Below are 27809 nucleotides of genomic sequence, written 5' to 3'. Positions count from 1 at the left end.
ATTTGTCATTGCTCTCCTCCCAAGAAGTAAACGTCTTCTGATTTCCTGGCTGCAGTCAGTGTCTGCAGTAATCTTTGCGCCTAGAAAGACAAAGTCTGTCACTGCCTCCACGTTTTCTCCCTCTATTTGCCAGTTATCAATCAAGCTGGTTGCCATAATCTTAGTTTTTTTGAGGTTTAACTGCAACCCAGCTTTTGCACTTTCTTCTTTCACCTTCGTCATGAGGTTCCTCAGCTCCTCCTCGCTTTCAGCCATCAAAGTGGTATCATCTGCATATCGGAGATTGTTTATGTTTCTTCCAGCAATTTTAACTCCAGCCTTGGCTTCATCAAGCCCAGCACGTCGCATGATGTGTTCTGCGTACAGGTTGAATAGGTAGGGTGAGAGTATACAACCCTGCCGTACTCCTTTCCCAATCTTAAACCAGTCCGTTGTTCCGTGGTCTGTTCTTACCGTTGCTACTTGGTCGTTATACAGATTCCTCAGGAGGCAGACAAGATGACTTGGTATCCCAATACCCACAAGAACTTGCTACAATTTGTGATGATCCACACAGTCAAAGGCTTTAGAATAGCCTGAAACTCCCTGGCTTTCTCCATTATCCAGCGGATATTGGCAATTTGGTCTCTAGTTCCTCTGCCTTTTCTAAACCCAGCTTGTACATCTGGCAGTTCTCATTCCATGAATTGCTGGAATCTACCTTGCAAGATTTATTTTTATTTATTTTTTTATTTTATTGCATTTATACCCCGCCTTTTTTCCTCTTGCAAGGAACCCAAGGCGGCTTACATCATCCACCTCCTCTCCATTTTATCCTCACAACACGATACCATCATCTCCTGCTGCCTTGTTATTAGCAATGCTTCTTAAGGCCCATTCAACCTCACTCTTCAGGATGTCTGGCTCTAGCTCACTGACCACACCATCAACTCTATCCCCGATATTATTATCCTTCCTATACAGATCTTCCATATATTCTTGCCACCTTTTCTTGATCTCTTCTGCTTCTGTTAGGTCCTTGCCATCTTTGTTTTTGATCATACCCATTTTTGCCTGGAATTTACTTCCCATGTTTCTAATTTTCTGGAAGAGGTCTCTTGTCCTTCCTATTCTATTATCTTCTTCCGCTTCCGCGCATTGCTGGTTTAAAAATAATTCCTTATCTCTTCTGGCTAACCTCTGGAATTTTGCATTTAATTGGGCATATCTCCCCCTAGCACTGTTGCCTTTTGCTTTCCTTCTTTCTTGAGCTGCTTCTAGTGTCTCAGCAGACAGCCATCTTGCCTTCTTGGTTTTCTTTTTCTTTGGGATGTTTTTTGTTGCCGCCTCCTGAACAATGTTGCGAACTTCTGTCCATAGTTCTTCCAGAACCCTATCTACTAAATCTAGTCCCTTAAATCTATTCTTCACCTCCACTGCATATTCATGAGGAATATTAGTGAGTTCATATCTAACTGATCTGTGGGTCTTCCCTATTCTCTTTAGTCTGATTCTAAATTGTGCAATAAGAAGTTTGTGATCTGAACTACAATCAGCTCCAGGTCTTGTTTTCACCAACTGCATAGATGTCCGCCACCTTTGGCTACAAAGGATGTAGTCAGTCTGATTTCAGTGTCGACCGTCTGGTGAAGTCCATGTATAGAGTCGTCTCTTAGGTTGTTGGAAGAGAGTGTTTGTTATGCACAGTGAGTTGTCTTGGCAAAATTCTATCAGCCTATGTCCTGCTTCATTTTGTTCTCCCAGACCATGCTTGCCTGTAATTCCAGGTGTCGTTTGACTACCCACCTTAGCATTCCAGTCTCCTGTAATGAAAATAACATCTTTTTTTGGTGTACTATCCAGTAGGTGGTGCAGATCCTCATAGAACTGATCTACTTCTGCTTTTTCAGCATCTGTGGTTAGGGCGTATATTTGGATCACTGTGATGTTAAATGGCTTACCCTGAATTCGAATTGAGATAATTCTGTCATTTTTTGGATTGTATCCAAGCACTGCTTGGATACCACTTTATTATTAATTATGAAGGCTACTTCATTAATAGCCACTTTATTATTAATTATGAAGGCTACTCCATTTCTCCTGTGGTCCTCTTGTCCACAGCAGTAGATCTAGTGGTCATTTGATGTGAAGTGGCCCATTCCAGTCCATTTCAGTTCACTGACACCCAAAATGTCTATATTTAATCTTGACATCTCCCCAATAACCACATCCAATTTGCCCTGGCTCGTAGATCTTACATTCCAGGTTCCTATGGTGTCTTGATCTTTAGAACATCGGATTCGTCATTCACCACCAGCACCGTCAGCCGCTAGCCGCCCTTTCGGCTTTGAGCTAGCTGCATCCTCATATCTGGGGCTAGTTGAACTTATCCGCTGTTCCTCCCCAGTAGCATTTTGACCATCTTCCCACCTGGGAGTCCCATCTTCCGATGGTATACCGACATATCTCTGGTTGTATTGATCCATTTAGTTTTCATGGCAAGAATACTGGGGTTGGCTGCCGCTTCCTTCCCCGGGGGTCGTATTTAGTCTGACCTCTCTGCCATGACCTTCCCGTCTTGGGTGTCCCTTCACGGTTTAGCTCATGACGTCATTGAGGTGCTCAAGCTCCAGCACCACGACAAGGTAACGATCTCCTTTGCTGAAGTTTATATTTGTGTGTAGATCATATATCATAACATACAAAGCTGCCTTATACGGAGTCAGACCATTGGTCCATCTAGCTCAGTATTGTCTACACATTGACTGGCAGCAACCCCCCGGGGTTTCAGACAAGGGTCTTTCTTAGCCCTACTTGGAGGTGCCAGGGATTGAACCTGGGACATTCTGCATGCAAAACATGTGTTCTCCCTACTGAGTGATGGCCCTTCCCCATATGATACACATACAAATACATCTAAAAGTGTTTGGGGTTTGCTTGTTCACATGAATAATCAACTCTTAGGTACTTCCACATGACTTAGAAAGCTAATATTTTATATATATACATAGCCCAAGTCATGGTGATTACAAGAAATCTAGTAATTGTACTTACCCAAGCCCAAGACAGTGTGATTGCTAGAATGCTAATATTTGATACTAGATTTACTAAACTTGCTAGAAAAGTTTGAAAATGGAACATTTTAACATCTCTACCCAAAATGGAGAATTTGAAATGTACCCCCAAATGGTTAAGGTATTCCAACATTAGAAAGCTGAAATTTGGTTGGATTGCCCCTCATTGGAGGTATACCAGTTGCCAAGGAACAAATAATTATTTTCACATCACAATTGCTGAAGTAATATGTGTGTTGTCCCTTAAGAAATGTTGTAATATATCTTAAGCTATGACCTATGAAGATGTGGCATCAGTAAGATGCCCTCATTTTATTTTTGTAGTGTTGAAGTCTCGGCTGTGTTGAACGAATGGAAAACTGTTCATTCTGATGCCACCCATGAGTCTATTGAATAAGGGTCCTGAAAGCTATTGTTGCTATTTCTTGATTATTTCGTCTTGTAATACCAATTGTTTGTTCCATGCTGGAGTTCCTCTCTTATATAATGCTGAATGAACCTTTACCATTTTTCTCTGTCTTTATAACATTTGTCTTGACCTCTTTGTCTTTCCTGCCACACATTGACTAGATGGCTTTTCCTCGCCTCAGTCATGGATTTCTCTCTGACCAGCATATTTTTAGCCGACGTATCCTTAAGGTAGAATCGCTTGTAATCTTCTGGCTTGCTGTGTTTTCTTGTGAGGTTGCTTTAAAAAAAATCTAATTTAAGATCTGATAATGCTTCCTTCACTTCTACTCTTTTATTCTTCTGTTCTGTTCTTTTACTTTCTATGAATGCCTCTTACTGTTTCACATCATAAACAAAATGGATCAAATGTCATTACAGCCAGAATCACAGTAACAGTACCAAAATAATAATAAAAACATTCACAGGTAATCATTAATCAACAGAACAGTTTTAAACATTCAGTTAACATATCACTTTGCCTCATCATATTGACAAAATACAGCATTTGCTTTAATGAAAGCAAATCTAACATTCATTTCCATATGCACAAAGTCATGGTGAATGCCACAAACAGTACATTTTCCCACAGATAAAATGTTAAGTGTAATTTCCCACTGGCTAGAATGCACTCTGTCAGTAACAATAGTGAGCCATTCTGCCTGGTACAAAGGATGTGTTAATAGAAAATGGTTCAGTGTTTCTACTGTCTTTGAATTGCAAGAACATAACACTAATTCTTACAAACAGCAGATGGGATGATAAACTGTACTATTTCAGACTGCAAGTGGTGATTCCCTGGACATGGAAAACTGGCATATCAGGGTCAAGACTAGGCCAGACACCTTCTCCCTGACATCTATTTTTTTGTGGGCAAAGAATTTTTGTACAGAGTCAGAGGATCATTCTATCATACATGTCACCACTTGCAGTCTGCAGCAGGACCGTCCTGACAAGCTTGCCACTTCAACTGCTGTCTGTGAGAACTAGGCCCTAGCTTTTCCTCCTACATATCCTGGGGTAGCTCTCCTCTAGAACTGCTATACACATTGTCTCAGTCATTTTAAGCGTTGCAAATAACAGCTCCAAAATATATTTTTACAATCCATATTTGTAATGAAATGCAAATACTTTTGAAATTTTGAGCTAAGACTGATTACATTTTTTACAACCTGAATCCTGTTTCTAATCTGTGATTCTGGCATTATTGGAGCATAGTTGTTCCACATAAACCTCAGAAAAATCATTAGTTTAATGTTCCAGTCATATTTTCCAATCACATAGAGCTATTTACATTCACAGCTGTTATATGGCATATACTGAATGCCATGCACAGTACAGAATGTTGACACAGTCCCTACACAAAAGATTTTCAGCCTACAAATTATCCATAAGCCTTTGTGACATTTTTGTCTGAGCATTAGAAGCATGACAAATTTGTCAGGGGCCATGCTTTCTGGTTCACCGGGTGAGCAGGGGCTGAAGATTGACACTGATTTTGAAACATTCTATTTCCAAGACTAGTATACCTGCCGCTTTCAAGAATAACATGGGTGGGATACACATAACATAATAAATTAAGAAAAATATGCTGCGGAATTTAATAGAGCTGGATCCATTTATTTTTATCTTGCACTCATATTATTATTCAGTAAGGAAATTTTCTGAACTTTGAAAAGATGTCATATGGCTTTCACACTTAGGTTTCAGATTTATAGCAGGATGACATTAAGTACAAGTCTGTCACTGGGGGCATCCTGCCCAGATGTTTTAACGAGTTTTATAATCGACCCTTTTCAGGGGGAGTTTCAGTGCCATTTCCACATGTTGAAGCAGACTAACCCTAGATGGGTTCTTGTTGTTTCCACAGTAGATCATAATTCAGGTGACAATAATGGTAGCTGACAGCCATGGTCATCCAAATAATAGAACTCTTGGAGACCTGGTTTCAGTTCTCTGCTTAGCCAGGAACTCACTGAAGCAAGCCATCTTTTAAACGTCCTAAACTGTAAAATAGAAATAATAGTGTACCGCATTAGAGAGAGCCTGTGAGTATAATTGCAATAAAACCATTACAACAAACTTAAATACAGAATTCATTTTCAGAGATGGAGTGTTTGCTTATGCTATCTTGCAAACTGTTTTGGAAACTAGCTTAAATTTCAAAAGCAGCTTGCCATTTAAGGATACAAGGCTGCTACCTGAAGAAAGAAAATAAAAAGTTCCGCCGGGTACACCCAGCTAGTTGCATAGTTGTGGCCACATTACCAGTGCGCTTATTACATTATCAGTGCATTTTTATAATTATACCTGTTTTCAGTCTTCTTTTGTGTTCACTTACTTGGGCTCACAGTAAACCAACATGCCCCTTGAGCATGATGTGTGATGTATGCTGGCATTATAGTTCTGTGTGTATTCTTGCTGTGACATCCAACCCTTTTCCCTCTAAAGGCAATGTTTTATGTTTTCTACAAAGATTGCATTATTTTTTGGTAAATGTTTTAGCAGGTCACTAGATGTTGTTTCCAAGATAGCCATAAAACAGGTACAGTCTAAAGCAGGGATGGGGAATATGAGGCCCTTCAGAGACTCCAACTCCCAGCTGGTCCTCCCATTGGCTGTGTTGCTAGGGCTGATGGGAGATGCAGTCTAACAGTAAATATCTGGAGGACCACACATTCCCCAACCCTGATCTAAAGGCAACTTTGCTGAAGCTAAGGAGGCCTGGATTGGGTCAGTGCCTGGATGGGAACCCTGAGTACATAACATTGATGTCCATGAAAGAAAGGCAGGATATGAATGTAATAGATACATATCTGGATCTTCCAGATGCTAGAACTTATTGAAATATGGATGTAAAAATGAACAAGGGTGCTATTTGAGGCCTAGCATTTTTGGATATTTGTGATTCAAAAGTTGGTAGCCAGTGTGGCGTAGTGGCTAGGGTGTTGGACTGGGAGCCCAGAGATCCGGGTTCTAGTCCCCACTCAGCCATGGAAGCTCACTGGGTGACTTTGGGCCAGTCACAGACTCTCAGCCCAACCTACCTCACAGGGTTGTTGTTGTGAGGATAAAAGGGAGAGGAGGATCATGTAAGCTGCCTTGGGTTCCTTGCAAGAGGAAAAAAGGTGGGATATAAATGCAACAAATAAATAAATATTGGTCCTACGAACATAATTTGGGCAGTAGTTTTGTTCCATGCTTTCTCATAATAGTGCTGCAGAATTCTAAAGAATCGGAGTCCATTCTGCAGTGGTTTAAGCTGTTTCTCATTAAAAGAGGCAAGACTTTCCACTAATCTATGGTCACTTCACAATACTAGGTATTACCAGAGTCCAGCATTTGCAGACAGAAACAGCAGAATACACCACTTCCAAACATGTTGTATCATGCATACACACATGTGGGTTAAAAATGCCAGTCCCTAATATTTGTTGTTAAGATAAAATAAGTCTGGAATAATTAAAAAAATACTTGTTTCTTTAGTTTCAGTAAGATTTCATTCCATGGAAAGGTTGGTCGGTGTGTAGCCTAACATTTTACTGTGGAACTCAAAACATAACCAGTTCCGTTACCATGTCTCCTGTTGTCTTTCTCATTTTGCTGTACAGTTCATTTGCAGATGCAATCGATCCATTGGGGGATTATTTTTCACATTGTGACGTTTTGTCTAAACTTCTTATAGGGAGATCCAGGTAAAGATGGCACTGCTGGACCACCAGGTCCTCCTGGACAGCCAGGTTCAAGAGGGCCCCCTGGAGACACAGGAAAAGATGGCCCAAGGGGACCGCAAGGCTTCACTGTAAGGCGTAGTTAATAGCAAAGATACGTTTATAAACTGAAATGCATGGGGAGGTTGTGGGGGGGGGGACATCCTCTTCAAGATGCATTTAAGCTAGAAGATCCTCAGCCTAGATCTCAAATTTGATATCTAATATATGAAAGAGCTAGTGGGAACCAAGGGTAAGAGTGAAGGGACATCACTCTTCAATATCTTGAAACTAGAACTCACCATCAGATCAAACTGGATGGATTTTAAATAAAGTATTCAGTCAACTACCACTTTATGGTAGCCTGTCCTAAAATGGTATCTTGCATTTTGCAGTGAGCGAGCCTTAACTCTGACTTTGTCAGTGCTTTCCACTTGCAGATTCTAGAAATATACCAGGCATCAGGGTTCATCAAGACTTGAGTTTCCCTTGCTACAGCAGCAATCACCAGGGCCAACCTAAAAGCTATTTCCATGGGACTGTTCTGAATGGCAAGTGGTAGTTGTGTTAGAAAAATTATTTTCACAATGGCTTTTTAATTAACTAACCATTCCTATTCTGCCCTTTGGAACTACGTATTAGTGCCATATTGTTGAATTCAAAGAATGGCAGTAATTATCTTCCAGAGATAATTGAGGTGAGGTTTTAGTACTCATTATTACGTCCAATTATCCATGATATATAGATCCATACTATTTCTTTATGTATCTTTGGTGAATTAGTGAATAACACTACTCCAAATTCACAACATTTTTATGCTTCCCAAGTCAATAGAATAACTGAAAACATGTGAAAAAATATTATATGGTTTAAACATGTATCAAGCATCTCTTCTTCACTCTTGTGCTTTTAAGGAGACTTTTGGAAAATGGATTTTAGAAAGACATTCATTGTTTGTCTCATTTTAATAATTTAAATCTGTGTTTCTTTAGGGTGAGAAAGGAGAACTTGGAGAAGCTGGTATCATGGTTAGTATACAATCTATAGTATTAAAATAATCCCTAATGAATTGATTTTCACTTATTAAGCATGAAATGCTTGCCTAGTCTAGCTCAGATGTGTGCCATTTCTTCTTCCTCTCTGTGTCCTGCTCTCCTGCTTGCCTATAATAACCTTAAGCAGTTGCTTTCTTTGACTCTAATTTTGCTTCCTAATCACTATCACAAAACACATTACCACTGTATATATGAAGTTGAGTGTAGGACAACAATTATCAGGCTTAAAACATTGTCCAGGACTCTAAAACAACCAGGACTCTGCTTTGAGTCCGCTTTCTACACTGTGTCATCAGATCCTCTGTCATCACAAGAGAAAAGGTGAGTCTCTTTTGTTAAAGCATTTCTGTGTTTTCCTCTGTGTTTGTCGTCGTACATGTCATGCATTTTTATTTTACTGTGTTGTCAGGACCTATTTAGACTATTTCTTTTTATCAAGATAATATTTTTAAAAAATATATGTCTATTGCTGTTTAGCAAAGCTTATTACAAAAAAATCTTTCATCTCCCAAGTACAGGCCAAATCAGTCACTGTCAGAAAGATGAGAATTCTTGAGGCAAGGAAAAAGGGCAGGCCTAGAGGCCTGGAGTTTTTTGTTGGGAGGGGTTATCCCTAAGAGGAGTCGTTTCATTCCCCTGGTTAGGTTTCAGTTTCATTTCCCCAGTTAAGTTTAAATTCTTCAGGTTTGAAACAGTGCTTTCAGTTTTGAGAGAAGAGAGTATAAAGAGAGAGAGCGAGAGCAAGTAAGAGTAGAGTCAGGAGACCAGAGCCTGAAGAAGGAACAGGAAGAAGCAGCCTAGAAGAGTCAATAAGTATAGCTAGGGCAAAGGAACTGTCAGGAATGAATCTGAGCATGTGGAGATGTCTGACAGCTCAGATTCAGAATGGGAACAGCCAGAACAGGGGGAGGCAACCTCCCCAGTGAGCCCACATACAGAGAGACTTTCTTCCCAAGACCGTGACACACAGTTGGCACAGGCTGAACTGCTCCCCCATTCCTCCACCATGAGAACGCAAATTGGGGAGTGGGGGCAAGGGCATGACTGGAGGGACACGAGAGTTCGTCACAGAGCAAAGTGGGAAAAGTTAGGGGCAGAGCTAAGACGCTCCGCCAGGTTGGCCACTCATGATAGCCAATGTAGGAGGGAGCCACCCTAACGGACTGGCATCCCTGCGAAGCTAGTATGGCCATGAAGTTTCTTGCCCAGACTGCTGGCAACTTTCCTAACTTCCACTTCATATCCCCTATTGATATTTGTCGATGTGTAGATTAGCTACTTCATTGCAGTCTGAGAGTTCCCTAGAATTTGCATTTGTAATGAAGCTAGTCAGTTAACCAATAAAGTAGTGTTAGCCTGGAGCTTTGTTTCCTGGAGTGTGTTGATTGCGAAGGAAGAGGATGGAGGAACCTGATAGGAACTTGCGTTTTGCAACCCTTATTTTCTTTTAATGCCTTTTGTATCACTCAGCTCTATTGTATAAATACTTGTAGTTGTGATTTGCTTGCTTTAATTTATCAGTAAACTGTTGTGCTTAACCCCTGTATCTAGCATGTCAGTCATCCCACATCTACAGCCTAAACCCCATATTATTGGAAAAGGGAAAGTTTACAAGAAGGAAGGTGGGACTCTTAAGGAGGCAAGAGATCCTTAAGGAGTTACTCAGGGGATCCAGGTCATAAGGGGAACTCTGACACCCCCCATGCAGTAATTTGCTCTTTTTTTGGCCAGGGAAAACTGGTTCTTCTTTGAGGGTGACTGTTCAGTGATGGGGTGACTCTCAGCTTTCTGGGAGCACAGACTAAAAAGGTACTCTTCAGCTGCAGGTGCCTGATTGGCTGCTGAAACTGGAGGCTAGTACAGGTGCAAAAAAGCCTCTGCACATGAGATCCCTTCATTAAGACAGTAACATATGATACAGCTAAAGTGAGTGATGGTTAGAGGCATATTCACACAAATAACTGTGTGCTCTGAAAGGGGAGTGGTTTTGTGCCCCATGTCCCCTCACCAATGTGCACAAGCCAGTCAGGATCCTCACCTTGCATGGAGGAAAAAGTTCCTCCACATGTACATTTGTATGCATGTAGAGCTCTTTTGTACATACACTGAGCACATGCATGATGGAAGGGTGATCGCTAGATCAGGCAGCAGCAGGAGGGCCAGCACAGTCCTGGAGCCCCTACATGCATTCTTTGGATGCATGAGTAGGTTCATCTGAACACAAACACACGCATACCAGTCTCATTAAAAACAATGGTACTTGAGTTAGTCACATCTAACTTGTTCTGTTGGTTTCAGTAGGACTTTTTCACAGCTGCTTTAGCTGGATTGGGGCCATTTTTATTTATTAGAGCCTTCTTAATTATTGATGTTGCTGCTTTTTGTTTTTGTACTTTTAGCTGGAATAGTATTGTCTTGAATAAGATTGTTTTATCTTGGTTATTTTAGTTTAACTCTGTCATCAACTTTCATAAGTTTTGCTTTGTACATTTCTTCTAACAGAAAAGTAGCACTTGAATAAAAACCTCTCTCCAGTGTCCTCTTGATATTGTCAAACTACTCACTTTGTCATTTGCTCGGTTATCTTCTTTTTCCCATTTCCTTCAACGGAATGTGTACATGCCCATGAAGGTTTTAGATTCTAGAAGAATTGTATCATATTCTTGACCTGCAATCCTTAGTTGCACTGACAAAGTTGCTCCGATGTGATGACGATCAATAATTTATAGTGCAGACAGACAGCTGGTACTTCGTCTTAGCATGAGAATTTTTGTCCTGGCTTGCCCCAGGAAGACTCATGTAGTATTTTAACACTGTTTCAGTATGCTTCCGACATGAGATCACTTCACCTCCATGGAATGGATAATGAAAGATCAGTTTCTCCCTGTTGTGTCAAGAGTGGGGCGGGGGGAGCTGTGGGAGGGCAACAGACTATTGCAGTGGTGTAGCCACTCTGCAGCTGAGAACCTGGGCCAGTGACATTCGGCTGAGGCACTTTGCCTCCTGCACACAGCGCCTAGGAGGGGCCTGGAGGAAGAACCTCTCACATAATTCTAAAGATGATCATTCCTGCTATTAACATATCTCATATAACATGATTCATTTATTTATTTTGAAGGGTGAGCCTGGTATTCCAGGGAAAAAAGTAAGTGGCTGATTTTTCTTTCTCTAAAATGCTGTCTATATTTGGATGTTGTGATCCCAATCCTCCAAACAGGGCCAGCCCTACCATTAGGCAGGGTGAGGTGGTTGCCTTGGCAGTGGTGAAGGGGAGGGGCAGGAGCACATGCCCCTCTGGCCATTCCCCCTGAGTTTTTCCACACACAAACCTTCCCGGCTGTTCCCATCCTATGGCACTGGTGCCCCAGCAGCAGTAATGCTTGCTTGTTAGTGGCCTGGCTGACCTAGTTACCCTCTCCCAGTGCTTCACAAACAGTGCCATTGGGCATGGCCCTGGACCAAGGGAGCAGGCAGAGGGGCAGCCAGCCCCAGCCATACCCTCCAGCAACCATTCTGCATGTTCCTGTTTTGCGATGCTCACACGATGCATTTGAGCAGGCAGCAAGCCAGTGCCAGGAGCAGTGGTGAGTGAACAGCAGCAAAGCATTGGATAGAGCTGGGTCTGTTTCTGCATCCACTAAGCTAGCCTGCAGCCCTTCAGATCACTTGAGGACCTGTCGCCAGTGTTGACAGTGTTCAAGTGCCATTTCAGTCCACTTCTCTGTGTGGAGTGGGGCGGGGGAGATCATCTTATCCTTCCCCGCAGGAAGCAAAATTTCTTGAGCCAGCCCTGTTGCCAAAGCATAGTTTGGAAGATCAGGATCAAGCTCTGTTCTCATGTGTTCCTTCCCCCCACTTCCTTTCCTTCCTCTCTTTGCATACTCATCTTAACAGAATGCTTCCTGGTTTGATTGAACCAGTTTGCCATTGTGCCTGAACTGGCAAACTGTGATTTGAATGAGCGCTACAAACCAGGTAGTGCTCACAAGCACTACAGTCTTGTGAACCAAGGTTTGATCCTTGTTTGGAGAGTATGCTCAGTTTGCTGGTTTATGACAGCAAACGGTAGTTTGATCTAACCAGAAAATGTTTTTCACACAAGGGGAAGAAGGACTGTGTGACTGTCTTGGTTTAGAGTGGGTATCCCCAGCCTTCTTGGACTGGTGGACACATTTAGAATTTTTTAGGAAAGTGTCATGGGTACCATCACAAACTGGCTACCATGGACAAAATGGCTGCCATGCAGCCAGTCACAAAGCACCCATTTCACGGAATGGCAAACAGTTGAGGCTAAAAGACAAGTAATTCACCTAAGATCCTCAATATGTGAGGAAGCAAGGAGATCGGAAGCAAGGAGATCCTCAATATGTGAGGACTGTGCCCCCAAATACAAACCCACTCCTTTGAGATCACAGTTCTCTCTCATTCAGGATCACACATGCCCAAACTCGTGCTCTCTCTCACCTGACACTCCCATCATAGAAGATCACTAATTTCTCTCTCTCTTTCAGCCCCAGTCTCCTTGCTTCCTCCTCCCACTACCTTGGGTCACCTCTAGCCTTTCCCTGGTTGTCCTGCTGCCATCCCGAAACCTTTCCCCTTACTAGGCAGTGGCAGTGGAGTCTGTCCCTTCCTTCCTTTTTTTCAGGAAACTGGGAGTGCTCCAAAGTGAATCAGTAGCCTCCAATCATCCACCATCTTTACTTCCAGAGTGTCTCTGGGGGAAAAAGAGGACAGGCGGCTGGAAGTCAGCTTCACTTTAAAGTGCTCCTGGCCACCTGGAAAAAACAAATTAAATTTAAAAAGGAAATAAATGAGAGATATCAGCAGGGCGCTCCTCGGGCAAAGGGGGAGGTGTCTGCAGGTGCAGTGTAGACCTGCAGGCCCTACTTTGCCTCGTCTGGGGGATTGAAAATGTGACATCTGAATGCAGCCATTTGGTACGAAGAGTGTTTAACCCTTACTGCTTTATTACTGTGGAATATGCTCCTAAAAATATACTTATTGATTGACCGAACTGTTTAGAAAGTGAAATACTTCTTGGAGCAAAGGTACATGCAGTCAGTGAGCAGACTGAAGAAACTTGAACTAATTTAGCACATATTTGGCGAGCATGTCCTAACCAGGAAAGAGTTCTTGGGGTTGTGGTGGACAGCTCTATGAAAATCTCAACCCAGTGTGCAGCCACTGTAAAAAAAGGCAACTCCATGTTAGGCATAATTAGAAAAAGTATTGAGAATAAAACTGTCAATATCATACTGCCCTTATATAAATCTATGGTGCGACCACACTTGGAATACTGTGTACAGTTCTGGTCACCAGACCTAAAAAAAGATATTGTAGAGCTGGGAAAAGTGCAGAAAAGGGCAACTAAAATGATCAAAGGGCAGGAGCATCTCTCCTATGAGAGAAGGTTACAACGGCTGGGATTGTTTAGCTTGGAGAAAAGGAGGGCAAGGGGAGACATGATAGAGGTCTACAAAATTATGCATGGTGTGGAGAATGTGGAGAGGGAGACATTTGTCTCCGTCTGTCAAAACACTAGAACCCGTGGTCATCCTATGAAGCTGATTGGTGGGAGATTCAGGACAGATAAAAGGAAGGACTTGTTCACACAGTGCAGAGTTAATCTATGGAATTCGCTACCACAGGATATAGTGATGGCCACCAATTTGGATGGCTTTAAAAGGGGGTTGGACAAATTCCTGGAGGAAAAGGCTATCAATGGCTACTAGCCTTGATAGCTATGTGCCAGCTCCAGTACCAGAAGCAGTGAGCCTATGTACACCAGTTGCTGGGGAACATGGGTGGGAGGGTGCTGTTCCACTCATGCCCTGCTTGTGGGTCCCTGGTCGACAGCTGGTTGACCATTGTGTGAACAGAATGCTGGACTAGACGGACCCTTGGTCTGCTCCACCATGAATCTTCTTATGTTCTTATATCAAAAACAAAGGTATACTGGGTGGACTTCTTCAAATGTGTAAGATGTACAACAATTAAGACCAGAGGCAGTGATACTGAATTACCATAAGGACTTAGTTAATAATCTTAATAATCAGAATTACCAATTATTAGAAAATATGTTGATAGCAGCAGCAATAATTGTTACTACTATTTAGAAATTTGTGAATGTGCCATACATCAGAGAATATCTTACTAAATTATGGCATACCATCAGATTGGTAAAGCTAACAAACTATGTACAAAATAGCAAAAATGTATTAAAGAAATGTATGCTGTATTCAGTTTGAGGGCTGTCTTTGAGATACTGGATGGGTTAGTATAAATTAAGCACTACCTTTTCAATTCTGAAATTGATTTTGAGGGGAATATGTATATCTGGAACATATTCTCTGTTCCTTGGAATGTTACAGTGGCCATTGGCCAGGAGCAATGACAACTTTCTGAAGTAATATAGAGGCTCATGGGCTGTGATTTGTACGATGTTCCATATTATAACTTATCTTGTTATGATAATTCTATTTGTATTCTGTTTTGGTTTTATGATTAGTGGATATTCAGAATTGCCTCATTTCTTGTTAAACTAGTTGCTTGTTCTGCTCGGTTTGATTATGCCAATTTTTATTCATAAAGCATGTGTGGTTCATAATATAATGCCCACATGGTAATACTTGCTGTTTTATCTCTAAACCAAAAATTATGAAATATTTATGCAACCCCCCACCCCCAAATACAGACGCTTTTATCACACACCACCAACAATGTAAGAGCCAATTCCCTGTGATGTGAACCCAGATTACTGGGGAATTGTGTGAATATTACAATGTGAGCACGGCTGAACACATGGGTCTTACACATTACTGACTCCATGCTATTGTGTCCCTAAGACATATCCATATTCTGCCACCTGACGTCACTCAAATAGAAGTGCATCTTTGTGCATTATTTTTCCAAGCAGCCGAGTTGGGGATGGGGGTTGAAGGGGGAGATGTATGTTTACTTTGGACTGTGTTAGCTAGTGTCAGGGTTGGATCTGAGCCCATAGAGTCCCAAAGCAGTTCTGATTCTGAGGAAGAGATACAATCTGTGGGAGAGGAACCCGCTCGTTTTTCAGAGGCTCAGCTGGAGGGAGAGCCCCCACTGCTCACATTCCTGAGAGCAACAGTGACCCCGGCAGGGAGAGGGAGGAACAACTTGAGCTTCTAGACGCGAGGCGCAGGTGCAGAGACAAGCAGGAGGTTGCGGGCGCCGAGAGGAGGCGCTCAGTCCGCTTGGCGCGACAACAACAGCTGCACCCCGATGCCCAACAGGAAAGGGGTGGACTCTCCCCTCCTACTCCTTAAATTCAGAGGCTTGCTGCACTTTTCCTCCAAACAGACCAACTGACTCTCTAAGGCTAGAATCCCCTGGTAGGCAGCTCCTTTGAGTTTTCCACTTAGGCTCAGACAATTAGCATCTGTAAGTGTCATTAGGTTGAATGGAAATAAAAAGAGCCCTTTTGTCTGCGTGTTGATTCTAGCTACTTGAGGATTACAGAAGGCAGCAAGGGCATTCCTGACAGCTGGTTCCTTATCCATATTATGGAGCTTATAAGGGCCACCAAGTTGTTGTGACCAAGATGGAAGACCCTTTATAATTAATGCATACTTCTCAGAACTGCACACAATATATGGCTACAAGATTTCAGAAACACATTTAAGGATTGTATTTCATTGGGTTCAACAGACAATGAGCAGTGTCTTCTTGACTTAAATACACTACAAACAAAGCAATTCTGAAATTGTAAATGAAATTTGTCATTTAGAAACTGGGTAGGATGTGCCCCCAAATTCTGAATTAAGGCCATTTGAGAGTGATTTTTATGGGTAGGCTTCACCTCTGCCAGCAATGACCTTGGCAAACATAATGCACTTTTGTATTTCAGTGTCACCTATGTGTGTTCTGTTTCATCAGGGTGATGCTGGAATCCCAGGAGAGCCAGGGATTCAAGGGCCAAAGGTAAACGCCACTTCTTGGTCTGACCATTTCCGTTGTATCTCTTTTTGCTGATATTTCTCTTATTGGTAATGGAGTAGAACCAATACGGTTTGTTCCTTTTTTGTTGAAGAGAGATAAAGGAGCATTTAATTTTAAACAAAAGCAGGAAGATCCTTAGGAAACTCTTAAATTCTGTTAAAGGCTAATCCTGTTAAATTCTGATCCTGAATATATTGGGTGATTGACAGAGCACTCCTATAATCCTTGGGAGGGCATTCCAGGGGCCCTACTATTCTGCTTCCCCAAAGCCTTGGCCCCGGGAGGGGGATCCGAGCAGGGATTTCCACCTCCCACCCCCTTCAGAAAGTTGTTGTGACCTTGAAACAGGGTTGGGGAGGGAGGAGATAGGGTGTGATGGTGGGCAGGGAGGGAAGGGGAAAGACCTAGATCCACAAGCCTCTCCTTTGACATCCCCACCCAATGCTGGGTAAGTCAGCTAGATGGGTTCAGAGGCCCATCTTGCTTTAAAAAATGGTTATTAAGGAGGAATGGGAGGCAAAAACTCCTCTGGCAGGACTTCAGATAGACAGAGGGCTCTGATCTCTGAGCCCTCGTGTTTATCTAGCATCAATCCAATAATCAATACTCTGAAAGTCATAAAGCAAGATCAGCTGCAATGTTCAACATATATTTTCATGAATCAAGAACATAAGATACTTTGGGTGGAATCCAATTACTTTTTTCACTGACAGAACTGCTTCCATCACCAGAATCAGGAGGGGGCAATTCCCGCTCCCCCTACAGTCCCCTGAGCATCCTCAAAATCTTCTCCAAAGGGTTGGGGGCCCTGTTGAGCAGATATCCATGGGGCTATCCATGGGGCTGCAGTGAGGAGGAGAGAGGGGGAAACTCCCACTTGTACAACGTTGGCTTCCAACCTTATACTTTTCACTGGTCTTATGAGGAATGTCCTTTCTTAAAAAATGGCTTGACTAACTAAGACAACAAGCTTGTTGGTGTTTGAACATCATTTAGAGTTTGTATTCTATTTTAAGGATGCTCAGTATTTGAATTTTGAAATGAAAGGAAGAAACCATTTAGATCAATTAAAATGAATTAATTATGGTTACTTAAGAATGTTACTAAAACACTGCTTCTTTAAGTTACAAATTCATGCTGAGTTCATTTTAAATCTGCATAAAATTCAGGGTGAACAAGGAAATGCCGGACCCATAGGAGACAAAGGCAGTGATGGGCCACCTGGACTACAAGGGCCAAAGGTAAGCATCTTACTGAATAGCATACTAAGAATGGTGAATGCTGTGGTTAGGAATTGAGCATTTTGTCTTGCACCTCTTTCAAACACTGCAGGGAAATCAAGGAAGTATTGGCATAGTAGGAGACAGAGGCATAGATGGGCTACCAGGGCCAAAGGTAAGCAGTGCATGTGAATGGATCATATGGTTAGCACATGCCCTGCTTGGAAAGTGATAGTTCTCCATTGTGCCTCTTTCAAACATTGCAGGGGGAGCCAGGAAGCACTGGCCCAATGGGGGAGAGAGGCATAGATGGGATACCAGGGACGAAGGTAAGCAGCACATGTGAATGGATCCTACGGGTAGCACATGCCCTGCTTGGAAAGTGATAGTTTTCTATTGTACCTCTTCTAAATGTTGCAGGGAGAACCAGGAAGCATTGGCCCAATGGGAGAAAAAGGCATAGATGGATTACCAGGGCCAAAGGTAAGCAGAGCTTGGGGAAGGATAGGAGGACTAGCCTGCTGGTGTCTTAAGATCTTCTACTGAAGCACTGCTTCACGTCACTTCCTCATTGGAAACATGCTATGTAATTAGCATTACATAGTGAAGGAGAATGTTTTCCAGTGATGGCACCCCGGTTTTGGAATACCATCTGTAAGAAACTGCACCACATGCCTACTTTACATTTGTTAGACTCAAGTTAAGACATAATTTATCCAGGCATTTTACTATCTACAGTACATAATGCCTCAATACTGTCTTTAAATGTTCTTGTATTTTAAGATGTTCAGGTTATCATTTTAGTGTGTTATGATTTGCATATGTTGTACACCACCTGATGGGAGGCAGTATGAAAATGTTTTAAATAAAATGTGGGTGGGGGGAGACTAGTAAATGTCCTGCTTAGAAACTAAGAGTTTTCCATTGCACCTCTTCTAAACACTGCAGGGTAAACAGGGTAAACAAGGAAGCATTGGCCCTTGTTTAGGCATAGATGGGCTACCCTGGGCACCAGTAAGCAGCGCATGTGAATGGATCATATGGTTAGCACATGCTCTGCTTAAAGGTTGGAGTTTTCCATTGCGTCTCTTTCAAACATTGCAGGGAGAGCCAGGAAGCACTGGCCCAATGGGAGAGAGAAGCATAGATGGGATACCAGGGCCAAAGGTAAGCAGTGCATGTGAATAGATCATAAGGTTAGCACATGCCCTGCTTGGAAAGTGCTCGTTTTCCATTGCACCTCTTCCAAATACTGCAGGGAAAGCCAAGAAACATTGGCTCAATGGGGGAAAAAGGCATAGATGGGCTACCAGGGCCAAAGGTAAGCAGCACATGGTAAAGAATAGTAAGACTAGCACATGACCTGCTTAGAAACTGAGGGTTATCCACTGCACCTATTTCAAACATTGCAGGGAGAACCAGGAAGCATTGGCGCAATGGGAGAAAAGGGGATAGATGGGATACCAGGGACAAAGGTAAGCAGTGCATGTGAGTGGATCATAAGGTTAGCACATGCCCTGCTTGGAAATTGATATTTATCCACCGCACCTCTTTCAAACACTGCAGGGAGAACCAGGAAGCGTTGGCGCAGTGGGAGAAAAGGGGATAGATGGGATACCAGGGACAAAGGTAAGCAGTGCATGTGAATGGTTCCTACAGATAGCACATGCTCTGCTTAAAAAAAAATGGAGTTTTCCATTACACGCTTTTCAAACCTTGCAGGGAGAACCAGGAAGCATTGGCCAAATGGGGGAGAGAGGCATAGATGGGCTACCAGAGCCAAAAGTAAGCAGTGCATGTGAATGGATCATAAGATTAGCACATGCCTTGCTTGGAAAGTGATTGTTTTCCATTGCACCTCTTCCAAATACTGCAGGGAGAGCCAGGAAACATTGGCCCAATGGGAGAAAAAGGCATAGATGGGCTACCAGGGCCAAAGGTAAGCAGTGCATGTGAATGGATCATAAGGTTAGCACATGCCCTGCTTGGAAATTGATATTTATCCACCGCACCTCTTTCAAACACTGCAGGGAGAACCAGGAAGCGTTGGCTCAATGGGAGAAAAGGGGATAGATGGGTTACCTGGGCCAAAGGTAAGCAAAGCATGGGAAAGGATAGTAAGATTTAAATTTGCCCTGCTTAGAAAGTAAGCTTTTCATTGCACCCCTTTGCACAGGGGAAGAAGGAAGTAGTGGCCCAGTGGGAGACAAAGGCATAGACGGGCCAAGAGGGCCAAAGCTTAGCAGTGTATGGGAAAGGATACTAAGGTCAGGATACAGACAGAATCCCAAGGCCCCACGAAAATTGCTTCAATAAATGCACAAGGACATTTTGATTTCCTTTTAGCAGCACCTCACACCTTATGGAATACCACTCTGTTGGGTTCTCCAACTTTCAGGAGCAGCTTGTCTGTGGTTTGCAGAGTTCTTTTGTAGCTGAAAAATCAGATGGCTACTTTTGTTACAAAAAAAATTGAGTGGGCCAGTTTTAGAGCAGAGAATTGGTCGGGGCCAGGGAGTGCTTAACCCGCTCCACACTTGCCACTTTTCTGCTGCAGCTCTCTCCCCTAAGCCACTGCTCTATGAAATTCAAGATGTGTGTTTGCCCTTGGAACACACACAACAGGTAAAGGGGGCAAGGCAGGAGCTTTGCATGGCTCCTAGGCAATGATCAGCCATGGTTCATATGAAATGCAGTTTCATATTGAACTGGTGAGGCAGCTTGTCCCTTTTTGTCTATGTGATGCCAAATGCTAAAGTGCAGACCAGCTAGTGTGGTTTTCGGAGCTGTACACACTAGGAATTCCACTTGGAAACAAGAATGGGCTTTGGCTGGAATTGGCAAATGGCTACCAGAAATTGCTAATCTGGTTACAGCGCTTTCTCTGCTGTAGCTTCTAGTGCTGCACATCCAACAGTGCCTGGCACTTTGAATGCTTTGTCCTTCATACATGGATAGCATGACAGGGTAGATAGGATAGGAGAGCCTCGCAAAAGAAGACAAGTGTAAGCATAAGGTAGAATATTCCTTTCCTTTGCCAGGTCTCACCTCGAATTTTGAAGTTCAGTTTAAAAGTGTACTGTTTAATATCATAGCTCATCACAAGTAAAGCTGTTCTATAGGTGACATATGTATCTTGTTCAGATACCAGGAAGCAAGCCAAAATCCAAATCTGAAAATTGAATAAAAGGCTTGACCAGCTTCATCAGAAATCTACCTCTTGGATCATCATATAATGGGCAGTAAAATAAATAATGTACAACATCCTCTACCCTCCCATAAACATACATATTACTCAAGGATTTTTGGTTAGTTTGCTTATGTTTTGAGAATTTGCCATTAAAAAGCATAGCTTAGAAATAGAGTGTCTTCAAAGCTACACCTGGAAAATGAAACATAAGCTCTTGTTAATCTTCGTTTGGCATGATTGACCTTAATGTAACAATCCGAAGGTAAACTGGGGATTGAAATAATTTCAGTATCAAATTGTGAGTTCTTTTCAAAAACTTTATCCTTAATTAACCTCTTCTGGGTCATCATATTGTATGTGCTGCAAACTTCCAAGGACAAACCATAATATGAGTAAGGAGCTTCCCCTTGATTATCTGCAGATGTTCTGTTGAATGTCAGACTCAAAGCAAACTCTGAAAATGAACTGATGACCTATCACTACCTCTTTGACTCCTGAATCCCATGACCAGTGACTATTTATGAAAGAAATACTGAGGGCCAAAGTAGATGTGACATTAGATGTATCTTAAATGGTGCCAATGGGGGGATTTTCCCCAAAATCAAATACCAGCTTCAGAAAAAAGGATTTTCTTCAGGACCACAGCAGTGGAGGAAAAGGTTGAACTTCCTCTCTCTCCATGCCAGCTCTGATCCTGTTGATTATCAGCCCTCTCTCCCCCTGCCAGCTGATTTTTTTTATATATATATATATATATATACACACGCGCGCGCAAGCACGCACACACATTAGATGCAGACATATTAAATGCCAAGTGTAGTTTGGGCCTGAGGACTCTTACTGTAGGAAGACCAGGAGCTTCACCGTGCCAGGCTTTTTATCCCGCAATTTACCGGGACTTCTGCTTCCAGTTCCTTTGCGGGATAGATTGGCTCCATTGCACAGATGGACACGTGGCCAATCATGAGCATGCAATAAATCACTAGTGTAGAAATGCTCCAGGTCTCTTTTTTATTTCCTACCTTTTCAGTCTGCTAAGAATGAAGCTAGACATAATATAAAAGGAGGACTCAACAGTGCATTTCCCAGCCACATCGTGAGCCCAGCTTCGCAACTAAACTGACCATTGAGTGAAGACTGATGGCTTGAACTAGTGAAATATTGACTGGTATGCCTGTCTTGTCAGTTCATTTGTGAAGAAACCACTGTGAGTGCACTCTTTTTAACCATCTGACTTTATTCTAAGATGTGACATTTTAGAACTGATTTTGCATGAGTCTTCACCTAGAAGCAAGAGAATTAGAGCAAAAAGGAAACATGCTTTGTGTAGGCAAGGTCAGTTTAGCCAATCTGCTATTCCTTTTGAGCTTCTCTGTTTCATGAAGTCTGCATCAAACGTATATTGTACTATAAAGAGTTATGGCTCTCTTTGTGCTTGAAAATGGAAGAAAGCCGTGCTTCGGAATGTCCTAAGCTTACTCTCCTTTCAAATGTGGCAACAACTCAATTTGTAACACTGAGATGCCTGGCTGTCATCTTGTCTTTTACTTTTGCCAGGTTAATTTCATAGATGATTAAAACTTGCTTGGCTTTGCAGCCTTGTGGTGTGTATAATGTTACATGATGACGGGTTCCAATGCCTGTAGGAGGTTTTGGTGTCTTGTATCTGATGTGGCTGGTTTATTTTGCAGCTAGATTATTTTTAAAGCCTTTAAAAGCTGCTACCGGTTATGTGTCTTGCTCCTCAAGACACATTACATATTGATGTACCTTGTTTAATTAATATTTTAATTTAATAAATTAATATTTTAGAATAACAAACATTGTTTATTTTCAGGGTGAACCTGGTGAGAGAGGTGCAGATGGACACATGGGGCCAAGGGTATGAATTTTACTCCTTTTCTTTCACCCCCTAAAATAGGCACTGAGACCTTAATCATATTTATCCATTTTTGCATTCATTAAGCGGGAGCTAAGAGAAACGTACACTGTGATTTATCAGAGATAAATTAACCATAAGAAAAAAACATTTTTCTGCCTCATCTGTGGCACCCAGCTCAACGGCAAATTATAACTATGCTGAGGTAGTTTTTTTATTTCATGGAAATCTCAAATTCTGACATTTCTTTGGGGACATATAAATAGGAATGGATGCTGCTAGTATTTGCGTGTTGAACATCCCCAAAGACAGGTTCCAGTTTGTATGACTAATCTTTGCCTTTCATGCTGAGGTGCTTTCAAATGTTTACACACTGACGGTGGTACCTGATGTTGTACTTCTCTTCACAGAAGGTTCTTTGAACTGACAGAGGCTTCTGTGAATGGGAGTAGGGCAATTTTTGCAAATTCCTCCTTTCTCCTACAGCTCTCTGGACCATCTCCCACACTGTTCCAGAGGGCCCCACATCACTCTGGAGCAGTTTCAGGCAGGTGCAGAAGGAAGAAGGAATCAGAAAAAATCCCCTCTCTCCCATTCCACTCATGGAAGCCTCTGCTGGATGAAAGAGTCTTCTGTGAATGGAAGGATACTATTAGATATACAACCCTAGGACTCGTATCATGGATCACATAACATGAGTGTAGTTTGTTCATATTTCTTTTATTTATTTATGCCCTGTCTTTCAAAATGAACTCTTTCCAAGTGAGCTTATAACATAAGCAATGAAAATAACAATAGAAACAATGAAAAAGGAACATCATAAAGTACATCAGCATGAAAAGCTTTAAAACAGAATCTAAGGCCGTGTTTCCATGACAACGGAAGGAGAAGCTAATGGAGGAGTACCAGATTTTTTAAAAGGAATTGGCTTTGCTGTGAGCAGGGCTCCACGAGCAGATTCTCCAGACCAATAAAAATCGCTTCACAGAACATACTTCCAGGTGGGCGTGGGGGGTGAACATCACCTGATTGGCAGGGGCTGCTCAACCAATAAGAGAGGCTTCCCTCTCCCTCTACTCCTTTCTCCTTTCCCCTGAAAGTCCAGATGCAGCTGCATTTCAGGAGCAAGCCTCATTAACACAATGGAAGTTACTTCTGAGTAGACAGACATATCTACTCAGTGCTTGGAAAGAGGGGGGGGGGGACACAAAGACGGAAACCAGCCCCCATTTTAATCCGCAGGACCTCATTGACCACAGTGGGAGTTACTTCTGAGACACTAATGGGTTTGTTGTGGGAAAGAGAGCAGTAAATATAAAGACAGAAACCAGCCCCCATTGTAACCCGCAGGATATCTATAAGGAAGCTGTGAAGTACTTACTTCCTAAGACAATGAATCAGAGCCTCGAGATCACGCTTAATCGCACTTAAGGAATTAGGCTTTAAAATGTGCCATTTCAATTGAAGGGGAATCTCTGTAAGTTCTGATGTGGGCATTCAAAGACAAGCCTCGTTCAGCACAATGGGAGTTACTTCTGAGGAGACACTAATGGGTTTGTTGTGGGAAAGAGAAGGAAACCAGCCCCCATTTTAACACACAGGATCTCTATAAGGAAGCTGTGAAGTAGTTACTTCTGTAAGGCAATGAATCGGAGCCTTGAGATAGCGCTTAATCCCACTTAAGGAATTGGGCTTCAAAATGTGCCGTGTCAGTTGAGGGGATTCTCTGTTATTTCTGTGGGCATTCACAGGGCAAGCCTCATTCAGCACAGTGGGAGGAAACACACCTTCACTGGGGTCACAGTGAAAGGCACACCCTTGGGCAGGGCTAGCATGCCCAAGGTCAGTGCGGGGGTTGGGGCGCACAGCAACTATGCCGGGGAGAACCCGACTCTCGGAAAAGAATCGGACTTTAAGCAGTCTCAGGAAATCTGGGTTTTCCCAGATAAGCTCTGAGGCGGCTGCTGGATGGCCATGATGTCTTTTATCCCTAACGACCTCAACATACAGCCGGCTTGGAGTAAATTGCTGGTAGAAACACCCCCTAAGAGCCAGTGGAAAGACAGTGAGAGGTTGCAATTCCCCACACCAGGGGTGCAGAACTTCTTTCAGCCTGACAGCGGAATTCCATTTCAAAGAAACTCTCAGCCGCATTCCAGTAGTGGGTGGAGCCAAAGACAAAAGGGGCTGGACCAAATGCAAAAGAGTCAGGGCCATACTACCAACATATTTTAGCTTAAAACTCTTACTGCCAGTAACTCAGCATTAGGAAAGACATTTCAACCTTTTAGAATGGGGAAACAATTCTAGAAAAGCAGGGAAAACACCAAATGATAGGTGGTTAGGGGGAAAGGGGTGGCCAAGGGAAGGGGGTGGGGCCATCTGGGGAACTTTGGAGGGCTGGATTTGGCTCCCACGCCTGAGGTTTTGCACCCCTGCCCTACACACTTACCTGGGTGTAAGACCCAACTCGATAAGATATACTTCTGAGTAAACATACATAGGACTGCACTATTAGGCTACAATCCTATAGCCACTTTCCTGGAGTAAGCCCCATTGAACGCAATGACACTAAGTTATGGTAGACATGCATAGGATTGTGCTGCAATCATAAAAAGGAACAAAAATATTTTCATAGCACATCTAAAGATAGTGAGAGAGGGGCTTGGAGGATTTCCCTGGGGAAGGACTTCCACAGCTGTATTGCCACCACTGAAAAGGCCCTATGCTTGGTACCCACAGATCTGATCTTAACTAATGATGGTCCAGCAAGCAAAGTCTCCCCCACCCAGTGGGCCTTATTGGGACTGTACCAGTGTAGGTTATAAGATGCTCTCCTCCAATAGTTAGTAATTCTCTATACTGTAGTCATCAAGGCAAGGAAGTACTTCATTACTACATTAAAATATACTGTGATTTCTTAATAGTATGTGAATAGCAGGATATTATGCCTTTTACCATAATTTTTCTTTTTCTCTTCAGGGTCCTCCAGGCCTGAAAGGAGAACAGGGTGATACGGTAGTAATTGACTATGATGGTAGAATCTTGGAAGCTCTGAAGGTAACCTTCATGATATAATGCGGTTGTGCCATTTTCGGCCAAAATGAATTGCTCAACTAGGCTATAAGAACAGAAGAAGAGCCATACTGGATCAGACCAAAGTCCTATCTAGTCCAAGATCCTGTTTCCCACAGTGGCCAACCAGATGCCTATGGGAAGCTGTCATGGGCCTGATCCTTCAGGCACACACACTGGCATTCTGACACAGGACACCCCAAATCAGTGAGACTTTTTATTGTAGCAAATCCCACAGTAAAAGCTTAATGGTTACACTCCTCGAAAATAATATAGTTAATAGCAATTAGCTATAGGCCCCATAGGCTTCAAAGAACAGTCAAACATTAATAAAATTGTAACCAAGTCATAGATCCATAAAACTTGGGTTCCCCTTTGCAATCTCTACAGTTCGGAATGCACGGCAAGGGGCTCAAATGATTCCTGGCATAAACCCTCCCAGGCAATCAAAAAAGACCTAAATAAATCCACACATGCAGAGATGTAGTCCAACCTTGAAATCATCATTGGAATCCCTGCCCCACATAGGTCAAGGCCTATCAAATCCATGAGTCAAAATATAGGTTCAAGAGTAAATCTAGAGTAATCCCACACATGCAGAGATTTCGATGACCATAGCTTTCGCTTTGGTATCTCCACACTACAGGGGGTCAAGCACAGAAAAGTCCAAAAGTCAGGATCAGTCCAAGCCAGCAAGTGCTCTGGGCTAATCAACACTGAAGAGATATAATTCATAGCGAACAAGAATTCATGATCTATGAAAATTATAGCAATACCTTCCATGGCAGGTTCTTAACAATACAAAGTGCAAAGAGACAAGGGTCCAAGTTAGATGGAAAGTCCACGTGCAGAGTGCTTTGAGTGGCTCAGATGGTAGTAAGTCCCAAACAGAGAGGATTTGGGGCAATAAAGAGGAGAATGTTCCTAGCCAAGGCTCCCTGCCTGGGCATCAACTTAAAAACAAGGGTGGGGCTGCAGTAACATACCTCCTAGCAATCTAATCGACAGGTGATCTTAGCCCATAAACAAAACCTATGCCAAACTGGGTGTTTCTATTCCACCCTCTTGAGGTGACTTATCAACCTGCGTGACACCTCTGAAAAACCCTGCCCCTTCTGCTAGCTTCTCATGGAAGGGCTGTTAGCTGTGATATTCATGGTCGACCACTAGCATCTGGACAGAAGAGACTCACTCCCCTCTGCTTTCCTCTGAGAAAACTGACAGAGATAAGCTCACATCTGTTCTGACATTCCATGGGCTGATTAGGCCCAAACTAGCACCCCCCTTCTTCTTGCCATTACAGGAATAACTCAGCACAGCCAAACTCTTAGGCCCCAGTAGGGCCTCACTACTGAACTGGGCTCCAAACCCTTCTGGACCTCTTCTGATCAGATTCTGACCATAAACTCTAGGGCTCACTGCAGCACTGGAGCTGGGCCCCAACAGAAGCCCATGAGTGGGACAAGAGGGCAAGATTGATGCTCACTGTTAGAATTCAGCAAGTCTTGCATACAAGTCAATTTAAGTTTTAGGCTATGGTCCAAAGAAGCCATTAGAATGCATGTAAGGCAAAAGGGACAACATTTTTGCCCTTGAGAGCCACATGCAATAGTGTGTGTGGGGGGGGGAATGCCAGTGAATGGGGCCAGGCTGGCATCTTCCTCACCCCTTTCACACTTAAAACACACACCTTCATTCACTCACACATTCACACTCTCAGACACCTATTCTTCTCAGCCACATCCTTTTTCTGTTCATAGCCACACATCCTTTCCCACACTCTCTCTCATACTCAGATACACAACCTTCACACACACACACGCGCACACACCCTTCCCCCCTTTCTCTCTCACACACATGCATACAAACTTCCTCCCACTCTCTTTCACACAGAGATACACAGCCTCCCGACCCCCTCTTCCACACACACTCTCTCAGTGGGGATAGCATCACTGGTGGGGGGTGGGGAGAGGTTTTAAGCTCTCCCCACCCCAGCGACTCCAAACCAGCCAAGATTGCGGTCCCTGTGAAAGGTTTCCTCTCCCGGTGATCTTAATGAAGATTGCTGTCCCTGCGCTGTTAATAGCAGTGTGGGAATAGTGTTCTTTTCCCTGCTCCCCAGCTGATGACTGATCAGCTGGGGAAAATGGGTGGGGCTCCCCAGGCCACATGGAGAGAGGCCACAGGCTGCATGTCTGTATAA

General features: G+C 42.9%; 1 protein-coding gene across 1 annotated transcript in view; it reads left to right on the top strand.

Moving 5' to 3' along the window:
- The first annotated feature begins 3623 nt into the window (after positions 1-3623).
- COL23A1 (collagen type XXIII alpha 1 chain) overlaps positions 3624-27809 on the top strand; it is a 57762-nt gene continuing 33576 nt past the window's right edge. The window contains exons 1-19 of the mRNA XM_084829808.1: positions 3624-3692; positions 7186-7302; positions 8203-8238; positions 11384-11410; positions 16180-16224; positions 17412-17483; positions 17575-17637; positions 17729-17791; positions 17883-17945; positions 18411-18476; positions 18567-18629; positions 18721-18783; positions 18842-18937; positions 19029-19091; positions 19185-19247; positions 19339-19401; positions 19493-19555; positions 22490-22534; positions 25514-25591. Coding sequence (XP_084685934.1) covers positions 3624-3692; positions 7186-7302; positions 8203-8238; positions 11384-11410; positions 16180-16224; positions 17412-17483; positions 17575-17637; positions 17729-17791; positions 17883-17945; positions 18411-18476; positions 18567-18629; positions 18721-18783; positions 18842-18937; positions 19029-19091; positions 19185-19247; positions 19339-19401; positions 19493-19555; positions 22490-22534; positions 25514-25591 — 1218 coding nt within the window. The remainder of the gene's footprint in view (positions 3693-7185; positions 7303-8202; positions 8239-11383; positions 11411-16179; positions 16225-17411; positions 17484-17574; positions 17638-17728; positions 17792-17882; positions 17946-18410; positions 18477-18566; positions 18630-18720; positions 18784-18841; positions 18938-19028; positions 19092-19184; positions 19248-19338; positions 19402-19492; positions 19556-22489; positions 22535-25513; positions 25592-27809) is intronic.

This window comes from Heloderma suspectum, chromosome 2 (assembly GCF_057233095.1).
Source record: "Heloderma suspectum isolate Gila_16-S chromosome 2, 16-S_ref, whole genome shotgun sequence".
In the NCBI taxonomy this organism is placed as follows: Eukaryota; Metazoa; Chordata; class Lepidosauria; order Squamata; family Helodermatidae; genus Heloderma; species Heloderma suspectum.
Note: the sequence above shows the minus strand (reverse complement) of the source record. Positions and strands in the feature narration are given on the sequence as shown.